At 29.6% G+C, this 11,428-nt stretch overlaps 1 protein-coding gene across 1 annotated transcript in view; it reads left to right on the top strand.

Annotated features, from left to right (window-relative positions):
- The window catches only part of LOC142324491 (uncharacterized), a 5,814-nt gene extending 2,688 nt beyond the window's left edge, over window positions 1-3,126 (top strand). Inside the window, exon 2 of the mRNA XM_075365318.1 lies at window positions 1,632-3,126. Within this exon, the coding sequence (XP_075221433.1) occupies window positions 1,632-2,284 (653 nt within the window). The 3' untranslated portion in view covers window positions 2,285-3,126. The remainder of the gene's footprint in view (window positions 1-1,631) is intronic.
- Window positions 3,127-11,428: the final 8,302 nt, after the last annotated feature.

Raw genomic sequence — 11,428 nt, 5'->3', positions numbered from 1 at the left:
TAATCCTCTCCTCCGCCAGGAATTAGTGTTATGGCGGTATCATACAAAAAACTAGATCGTATTGAATTAAGACCATCTGCTAAATTTCAATTTTTTATGTTTAACGGTTGAACAGCTATTTAAAAAGGGTTCCATACTTTATTTTTTTTTTTTTAATTTAGTTTCATAAATAAATTTTTTATTCAAAGATGGAACGAAATTTTAATTAATTTAATATTAGAAAAATATATAGCAAATTCGTAAAACAAAGATTACACAGATGTTGATTTGAATACTAAATTTTATAAATTGGTTTAAATACATAAATTTGTTTCTACGTCTGTTTGTCGATTTCTTCTTTTTGTAATTACAATTATCGTAAATATATAAGGATAAAGTATATATATATATATATATATATGTATCAATTTTTTAAATATGTTGCCCCGTGTGTCAAATCACAATTAATTATTTATAATTTAAGAATCACCATATACACATGTATGTAAAAAATAATAAGGTTGATCTCACCTGTAAGGGTTAAAATCTTTTTTTATTCAAGAAGGCCTTTTCGGACCCACTGGATCCGTCATTAGTTGTCAAGAAACACAATTAATAAAACATTAAGTATTTGGTCACTAAGGTAAAACTAATTAAAATCATAATCAGAAGTTAAAAACTGATGTCAATGTGAAGGTGTTACAGGCAACTTAAATAGTTCGTCGTTTTCGAAAAGTGTTTGATGGTTCACTAAATTGAAGTTCTTATATTTACAAATGTCATACTTTTCTAAATTCTTTAGTCTTAATGTTACAAACCTTTAATATCTCAAGATTATCTGCCAAGCTTTTTTTTATTTTTAACCTCGGGTCTACCGTTAGGTATTGCTTTAGAGGATGAGATGAATGATTTCTAGGGTGTGTGAAAATGCCATGCCTGACCGGGATTCGAATGCCTGACCGGGATATATATATTATATTTTATAAAAGAATTTGAAAGCATTTACCATTAGACTAATGGAGTCTGATCATGTGGTTGATTTTTCAACGAATATTTTCTCTTGACGGGTCAACATAATTCTAGTGAAGGGAGTTTTTAAAAAAAATTTAAACCTTTTCCAGACGAGCTTTAGATTTTCGAAGAATAACAATTTCTTATAGCATATATTTGAGGTGATCAATGAAAAATCGTCGTTATAAAAAAAAAATTAGTAATTTTCTGTTACCTCATCGGAAAAATGTTCGGTCCTCAAGTTAGAAGTGCACTCGAGATGGTTGTCTATTAACCGGAAAAGCCCATGAAATTGATTATTTTGGTCTCACGCCTTACCTCCTATAACGGAAGGGTTCTCTTCTTACAACTTGATTCAGTTTCATAATTCATTTTCCTCATTCCAGTTCCATAATTTCTTTTTCACAATCCAGTTCCGAAGGTTTGGATTAATACTAAGGTTGCAGAGAAACACTGGGTTTTTGAAATTTCCTGTAGGCTATGTGGGCACCTTTATTCTTGTTCAGTATCTAAATACCATGTCCGAATACTTTCCAACTCTTGTCTAAAATAACTGTTTTAGAGATAATCTCATAATTATTAACGTCTTCAAATTTTTATTGAATAATAATATTGTCTATAAATGGTAATTTTTTTTTCAGAGGAACGAAAAGCAGGATCTACTGAAGAAGAAGAAGGTCTTGGTTTTAAATCGAGAATACAAGGCTTTGGGCTGGATCATACTAATTTTTGGCTTGGAAAGGCTCGTTTTAGGCGTAGCGCTCTTGGAGCGAGTGTTAGAATAATGCCAATTTTTGGGTCAGACATAGCTCGGTATGACACTATTATCCCTTTTAATTACCCAAAAATATCTGAAGATCGTGTAATTGATTTGGTAGCTAAAGTACCTGCTTATGCTTCACCAATGCATAGAGTGTCTGGTTTTCGTCCAAGAATCAAAGGCTTTGAGCCAAAATTAACTATATTTCAACCTAAAATCGCTGGTTCTGAATCTAAATTATTTAATAATAGACATACATTACTCGAAATTCTCCCATTTGCCGAAGGAATCTCATTACTACCTGAAATTATTCCTGAAATTGCTCCTGAAATTATTCCTGAAATTGCTTCTGAAGTTATTCCTGAAATTACACCTGCAATTATTCCTGCAATTATTCCTGAAATTACTCCTGAAATTACACCTGATGAAATTACACCTGATGAAATTACACCTGATGAAATTACACCTGATAGAATTACACCTCAAAAACCACCAGACGTAATTCCCTTGCCTGACGAGCGTGAATGGCCATAAAGTACAAGGAAAATTATTTTAACCCGAAATATTATCGAACTCTTTCGCATTGCCTCATTTTTTCCGAATAGAATATAATCTTATTTTAGCCTTTTAAGCCCTAAATTGGATAACGTTTTTTTTGTTTTTATAAGTCGATACAGAATTATTAAAACAATTCCCATTTTATCTTTTGTATATAAAGTCAGCTTAATATACCAAATAGCTACGTATAACAACGTAGAATATTATCATTATCATTTAATTCATTATTATAAATGAATTAATGGTTTTGCGAAGTCAAGTATTATATCTCGGTTTCCTTACTGGGGTACTTGTATAAATAGAAATAAATTATTTAATACTAATTTTAATTTTTTAAATGACTTATACATTGGAAACTTTCAGAAGCAAAGTAAAATTTTTTGCAGATGATACGGCTATCTACTACGGTGCTTTCAAATCATATGACCTTTTTCCCTGATATGCTATCTGACCTTCATTTTTTGACATTCTCGTGCTGTTAATTAAATTAATCTTTAATGCAACAAAAATATAATGCATATTAATTTAGATCCCGAGAGTTCCGTTTCTAGCGATTGTGGTGTACTGAAAGAGTCTAATCAGATATCATGGTTGAAAACAAATTTCTCTGTAACCCATATTCAGCAGCTAAAGATACATTATATAAAGATATATTATTTCGTAGATACGATAATTTTAAATATTTAAGCCAGAAATTTATCCTAAGATTATTTGATTTTTATTGATAAATTCTAAAGTGAATTAAAGCATATCTTGGATATTTCTTATATAACTTATATTTACCCTGTACGAGGGTATATATAGGGCATATAGACATATATATATGAATATTTTTGTATGATTTAATATTTTGTATTTTTTGTACATTTTTTTTTTTGTTTAATAAATTATTGTTATAAGTTACAGAATTTTTTATTCCGTACCGTTTCCTTAGTTATCCTTGGTTAACATTGGCACTAATAAGACATATTTACATATGTCTTTAGTTATGACATATTTACATATACGAATTAGAAGTTGTTTTAGTAAAAGAATTGCCTCCATTTGAAAAGGGAGAAAACTTATGAAAAGTAAATATTTAACATTTTTAATTAAAATTATTTATCTAGTGAATAAATTCTGAATTCTTTAAAACCTACATAAAAAGAAAAACATTGAGAATAGAATTTCAAGCTCTGAATCAATGTAACACAAAACGCTCTTCGAAAATTATCAATATAATATTGTCAAAACCCATCCATCACTTGATACATTTAGTCCAATAAAATTATGTTTTTACTAAACAGTCTGAGCGTGAAAGTGGAACTCTGGTACAGTTGTAACGACTATCTGAGAATGTTAGTCGACCTGAACCGGTTTCTATGTCCCTCTTTACACTCATAATTTTATGAACAGTAAATTATAAACTGTTAATAAAAAAAAAAGTCTATACAAGAAGTTATATTTATAAAAGTTAAAGGTATTAATTGAAATTTTTACCGATTTACATCTGTAAACTTTTATAAATACAATATTCATATTTCAAGGAACTGATATGAACGGATGTGAGTACCTGTCATACACACTTGAAAGAAATGACAACCGACTTGTTCAATTCATGATATAAATGTTCTTAATAAATATGGTCTAATTTTTTTTTTTTTTTTTACTAGATTGCTTTTAATTTTTTCAAAGTCATAAGTAATTTGACTAAAATAATAGTTAACAAAATTCAATAACTGGAATTTGGCCATTTTGAAAATTAACGATTGAGACTTATAAGGTGGTTAAAATAATCGAAATAAATATGTGAACAATTTTTATGACATGAATTTCCATTTCAAAAGGGTAGATAGAAGTAAAACAAAGAGTTTATGGGCATATTAATGTACATTATATACAATAATTAAATAATTCAACTTTTAAAAACTTAAATTTAACTTTTGCTTTAAAGGTTTTTGCATTAAAAATGTTTGCTTTAAAAAACATAATATTTTTGCAGTTTTGTATGAACATTACTAATAATTATAATATTAATGAAACAATAACAAGTTCTGAAAATTAATTAATATCATTGTCAAACACCGACTGTTGTCACATATTCTTCTACAAAAAAAATTGTGTTTTCTTCATTATATCACATAAAATTATTTTATTAAAATATAATATCCTGAAATTTTAAAAAAATTCAACTTTGAAGATTTTCTGAAGGTTTTTACAATTTCTACGTTGTCTAGTTTTATTACGAAGGTGAAGTTGAATGAGATAGTTCACCTAATCTCCAACAAAAGTTGCATAATATCGCAGCAGAGTTCACTCATACATATCATCATCATTCATTCTCTGAAGTATTATCTGAATTGTAATTACCGGAGGCTAAACAGGAAAAAGAAAGTGAAGAAATTGACTCAATGGATGAAGCCAATAGGAAATTAATTTACTTCTCCCGTTCTCTGGAAAATCTTGTACAGAATAATTGTTAATCTTGGGGATAGCTTTGCCATTTTCTTAAATGTCTCTTGTCACTTAATCTATAACCGGTAAAGTTACGCTAACCAATTCAATTACATAAGAAAATTTAAAAAAACTATTTTTATTCGATTTATTATTATTCAATTATAATTGACCATGTTAAAGTATGTATTAAGTAAGTTGACAGTATGTTATTTAAGTAAGTAATTAAATAATAACTGACATTTATTTTTCGGATAACGGTCACGTGTAATATTGTTTAGAATACAAAAAAATATATATTTATTTTAATTTTGGGTTTGAGATTACATTATAATACACTCTTTTTAACTAGAAATCTGGCTAAATAAACTTTAAGGAGATATTATTAGTAGGGGTGAGAAGGAGAAAGAAATATCATAGAGGAGTAGGAGAAGAGTAAAAGAAGAGATAGCGATGTACCTATGTATAATCCGTCACCCGACTCCGAATAATGAGAAAAAAAGGAGGAAAGTGTATAATATTATTAAATATACAACATTTTTCTTCAGGTTCTATGTTATAAATTAACGTATGTTATATATGAAACTAATTAATAATAAAATTAGAGTAATTTCAAACCAGTAGTTATTGCAACGATATAATTTAATACAATATTATATAATAAAACACTAAAATGAAAATACCGGATGGTCATTTGTCTTCCCATCAGTAATTATTTTTATTTATTTATTTTTATTAATTAATACAATTACAAACATATGATTCTTCATCGTATCTTCTTAAAATTACTCCTCGTAAAGAATACGCAATACAATAAGATTTACACGATGACGGTTTAAGAACTTCAATTCCTGGAAAATAACTAAACCGCTTGTTTAAAGAATGAACGTACTCACCATCCAAATCACTATCTGCAAATAAAGAAAATAAAAAATAAAATAAAATTATTATGTTTTATGTAATATTTGTTCTTTTAATCTTAAAATTTTCATATTTCATTGGATAGTAGACCTCTCTACTACGATCACTTACATAGGAAATAAGCGACATCAGGAGCGGAGAGGAAACCAAATATTCTATATGCAACAGTTGAGGCTCAAAGACGTAAACTTCCCCTCATAATTATTACACCATCTGGCTAAGAAAAATGTAATTTTAAAACAGAAAATTTTACAGTAAAAACATTAAGTAAACATCTGTTGTGTCTGCGTTACAAATACTCAAAATGATATATGAAAATAAATCGCCTCACCTGGCTTCGTTAATAATGTTTTAAAAAATTATAATCTAATTAGTTTTTTTTTTTATTCACTTTATTTTTATTTTATTTATTTTTTATTTTTTTTTTTGAAGGCTATTACATTATTATCGTTTTTTGGTTTTGTAATATTTATCAGAGAAACCTGCATAATGACTAGTAATTACAACATAAAATTGACATTGACTAATTATAACTTTCAACCGGAAGGATTTGGACTTAAATACCGGTCAAATATGGAATTATTCGTACATTATAAAAAATCATATATTTTTACGTTACTGTAATGGAGATCAACCGATTTTGAAGGAAATATATTAAACAAAATACACCGCATTATTATCAAAAACGTACACGCTCAGAAAAGTAATGTGTATTATATATTTACTTCTTTATCTAAATATAAGCATATCCATTATTATAGGTTAAAATTATATGAAGCAGTTATTACAGCCGAAATTATTACTCTTAATGACGCTTCTTAATGCTGTATCTATTATTATAAATCATTTCTATTACTTATGTATAATCATTTTGTAAATGATTAAATAAAAGCAATATAATTAGATTTAGCCTACTCACAGAAACTTCGAAAGAGTTTTTAAACCAATTTCAAGGACTTCACAGGATTAAACAAGTAAATTTAAAAAACTCATGTGGACACTACATGACTTCCTAGTACACATATTAAATTACATATATAATTTTTTTTAAATGAAAGGCACATAAAAGGTTATTTTATTATATTATCTCCTGATATTTTTTCACATATTTTTTTTATTGTTATTATTGAATTATTTATCGTAAAAGTTTTTTTTTACAATCAGAGGTTAATAATTATTAATAAATCAATATAAAAAAATCAAAATCCAATTTTTTATGGATTTTGGACTTTTGGAAATGGATTTTGGAAAAGTCATAAATCCAAAATTTTAAAATCCTACTGCTAATCGTTTTTGAGTTATGCGAGATACGTACGTAGACATCACGTCGAAACTAGTCAAAATGGATTCAGGGATGGTTAAAATGGATATTTCCGTTGAAATCTGAAAACAGAAATTTTTCGCGATCTCAATACTTCCTTTATTTCATACAAGGAAGTAAAAACAGGAAAATAAATTTAATTTCTTAACAGGTAAAAATACTATAGAATAATCAACATTTAAGAAGCTCTTTGATGTAATTATTAATGTTTATAATATCCATTCGACTGGCCATTTAGAAAAAACTTGTAAAAAATGAACTCAATTTTTTTTTAACACTGGCGATAAAAATTATGAGAACAATTTGTCATGGATTAAAACCCATTCCACACTCTATGACTGAATTCAACTCTATTTTGACGATTCTGTTACAAACAAAATTTAGGAAGAGTTTTTAAACTGCAGAAGGAAGCCATTCGGTACTTGTGGTAGGGATAAAGAAATATGAAATTTTTAAGTAATAATTAAAAGATCTACAATTAATAACAGCCTTGTATTATTTACTTATGGAGTAATAAACAATTGGTGGCAACTTCGCTCTATCAGCTTCGATTCAGGACTTAACCGATGCACTTGTACTTACGGGTTGTCAGTAGAGAGACAATCCATTTATTATCCCTCTGTTTTTATCTCACTTGTATCAGCTTATTTCATCATTCTTTGCTTTCTCACTTACAATGTTATGAGTGACGTTTCACAAAGTTTCTCTTATCTTGAAAATCTTCGGCATTGTACCTCATCCAATTCTTCAACTATTTTGAAATTCTTCTCCCTTTTTCTTTCTCCCGTAATAACCTTTTGGATAATACTTCAGAAGATGAATGAGGATGATATGTATTAATGTAAATGAAGTGTAGTCTTGTACAGTTCGACCATTCCTAAGATGTGTAGTTAATTGAAACCCAACCACCAAAGAACACCTGTATCCACGATCTAGTATTCAAATCCGTGTAAAAATAACCGACTTTACTAGGATTTGAACGCTGGAACTTTCGACTTTCAAATCAGCTGATTTGGGAAGAACGCGTCTTCCACCACTAGACCAACCCGGTGGGTTGAAATTCTTCTCCCTGGAATTTTTCCACTAGCCGCTTCATCGATGATCAGCAACGATATTACTTCATATAGCTTTCATGTTTCTACTACTCACTTGGTACACCTCTATACACTCAAGCTCCCTCTCACCTAATGGTTTTTACATCGTCCTCAAATAAACTTCATTAAACCATAGTTCCTCTACAAAATTCATTAATTTCAATTCCTTTGAATCTCTTCCACAACCTCTGTATCACCTCAATTTCCTGCTTCTTTAATTTTTCCATCTCAACTATTCGCCTTTTAATTGTCCTATGGAACACACATTCAACTAACTAATTCTCGTAGTATTAATTTTATTTTCTCACATAAACAGCACAGAATCTTCTTTTTTCCATATCATTTATCACTAAACCACCGGTTGTGACATAATAGCAAAATTTTTGTCAATTTAAAAATATCCAAGATAAAATCCTACATTACCTATCCTTTACGTGGTACTTTTGTCCTTACAACATACCATCAAGTTGAAACCTGTTATGCCGATTAACCGATAGTACTTTTTAGAATAATTGAGGCGTACGCTGATTAACTGGGTGACATGTCAGAGGTGGTATTACCAAGTCCACTGTATTACCAGGTATTACCAGGTTACTGTAAAAATAGAGGGCGTGCATGCTGTGCGTTAGGCGTAAATAGCAAACGGTTGCATTAGTATGGAATGTGCCACATCCATTTCTGTTGTTCATTATGTTAATTGAAAATAATCTAATCAAAAAACTAAAAAATAAGAATGCATCTATAATTAAAACGAAAATTTCTTGGTCAACGGTATTAATATATATTAAGAAATTGGTTAATCTTAGTCTCATAGGCTTTTGACTATAATTAATAACGTCCCTTGGTATCGCAATGCACAGTTCAGGAATTACTAATGTAAACATAAGATCTATTGATTTATTTTATGACTATGCTAAGTTTTATAAGGTTTACAACCTATTTTTAAATTAAAACTGTCACACTTAAATTATAATTACCTTGATAAAATTGCTCATCAATCGTTGGATAAGAAATTGAAGAATTAATAAATAAAGAGAAGATCAAAATTAAGACAGAAACAATCATAGAATACTTAAAATTCATTTTCCTGTTAATTAATATAAAGAATAACAACAAAAAGAAAATAATTATTAATATAATTATATTATTAGTTCATTTATGAATGAACTATATAATTCGACGCCTCCTCCTATCTAAGGTGAGAATTAGTAATTACTTTTAATCTCACTTATATTTATATGAATTTGATAAGATGATTGTGTGTTTTTTTTGGGTGCGTGTGTGTATTTCTCAACCTCAATCACCGCAAAATAAAATTTGATATCATGTATTTCTCAATGATTACTACGTAATTAATCAGATGAACAAGCGGATTTTCAGCGAAAACCAAACGTCTACATCCGTTGTAGTAATTTTTTATTATATCATTTAAATGATTATTGTAATTAACATTATTAATTTTAACTTTCTTTTATAAATTTTTATCGGAATAACTTAATTACTGGAAGTTATCCGGGTTAATTACTTGTAAATAATCAGAAGAAATGTCTCAAACCATAATTAATTTAAAAACCGGTTTTTAAGAAAATATTTTTAGTTTTATAAATTTTTTAATTTTTAAAAGTATTTTCCCTTTTCTCTAGAGTTCAACCAGAGCCCAGCATGCAATATCGTTGCACGAGGGGCGCAAAAATAACCATCTAGAGCGCTCCTCTTTCAACAATTTTGTAAACGTATATTCGTTTTCAAAAATTTAATAAATCTATTAAATATATTTATTTAATAGAAACAAATCTAAAGAACGATAATTTTATATATGTATATATATATATATATATATATATATGTGTGTGTGTGTGTGTGTGTGTGTGTTTTCAATCTGTTAAAAATTAATCTATTTTGTTGTTAATAAAAGTCGACATGTTTAAAATTTTATTTGTTATCTGTTGACATTATTTACATCAATCTTCTTATAATTAAATTCTCTACAATTTACGTTTAAAAAATGTATGATTTATTGCCAATTTAACAACGTTATTGTACGTCAGACGTAAAAATGTGTTTTTTGATCCTCATTTTGGTGTTTTACATGGGATATCTTAGAAAATAAGAGAGATAATAACCATAAGAAACAATTGAATTTGCCCCTTAATTGAACTTCCCAAAATTTCAGAAAGCCTTAATTTACCCGGAGGAACTGAAAGTTGGGCGAAATCTTTCACCCTGTATAACTCGCTAACGAAGCGTTTTCGGACCTATGTTTATATGAAATTTTTTCTTATTTTTAGCCTCTAGAATGAGTGGTCAAAGTATTGCCCTATCCTCCTGAATCACCCTGCCTAAGGATTTTTTGAAAGAATCTAGTTGTACGAAGTACGACAATAAAGTAATGAAACTGATGTGAAAAAAAATGTTGCTTACCGTTTTACTCATGTTTAGTGTTGTCTCCTTCAAAGTAGTTCCTCTCTGATTGCACACACTTATTCCAGCGCTTCTGCCATTGATGGTAACATTTCTGGAACTCATCTTCTGTAATATCCTCCAAGACCCTCGTCACAGCTTTTTGGACATCTTGTGTTGTTTGAAAATGGTGTCCCTTGACCGCCATTTTGACTCTTGGAAATAGAAAAAAGTCGCACGGAGCGATATCTGGTGAATAAGGTGGCTGTGGTAGTACTGAAATTTGTTTTGAGGTTAAAAATTGCTGTACTGACAGAGCAGTATGGGATGGCGCATTATCGTGATGCAGAATCCAATTATCAGCAATGTTGGCACGGACACGAAGAACTCGTTTACGAAGTCTTTCTAAAATTTCTTTGTAGAAATACGAGTATTGGTTAACTGTTTGTCCAGGAGGCACCCACTCTTTATGAACAATTCCTTTGGAATCGAAGAAGCACACAAGCATGCATTTCACTTTTGACTTTGACCTGCGAGCTTTTTTTGGTCTGGGTGATCCTTTTGAGCACCATTGCGAACTTTGGCGTTTTGTCTCTGGATCGTATTGAAAAAACCAACCTTCATCACCAGTGATAACACGACTCAACAAAGCTGGATTGATTTCCGTTTGCTCTAACAGATCGGCTGTCACATTTTTCCGTGTTTCTCGCTGTTGTTGTGTGAGATTTTTGGGGACCATTTTTGCACAAACCTTTCTCATACCAAGATCTTCAGTTAATATTAGACGAACCGTTTCTCGATTGATGTTGAGTTCTGCAATCATTTTCACGGATAATCATCGATCAGATACGATTTCACGCACCCTGGTCAAGTTGACATCTGACCGTGAGGTTGATGGTCGTCCACTGCGGTCTTCATCTTCAACATTCGTTCTGCCTTCACAAAAAATTT

The sequence above is a fragment of the Lycorma delicatula genome, chromosome 5 (assembly GCF_047948215.1).
Source record: "Lycorma delicatula isolate Av1 chromosome 5, ASM4794821v1, whole genome shotgun sequence".
Classification (NCBI taxonomy): Eukaryota; Metazoa; Arthropoda; class Insecta; order Hemiptera; family Fulgoridae; genus Lycorma; species Lycorma delicatula.
This window is presented reverse-complemented; position numbering and strand designations above follow the sequence as displayed.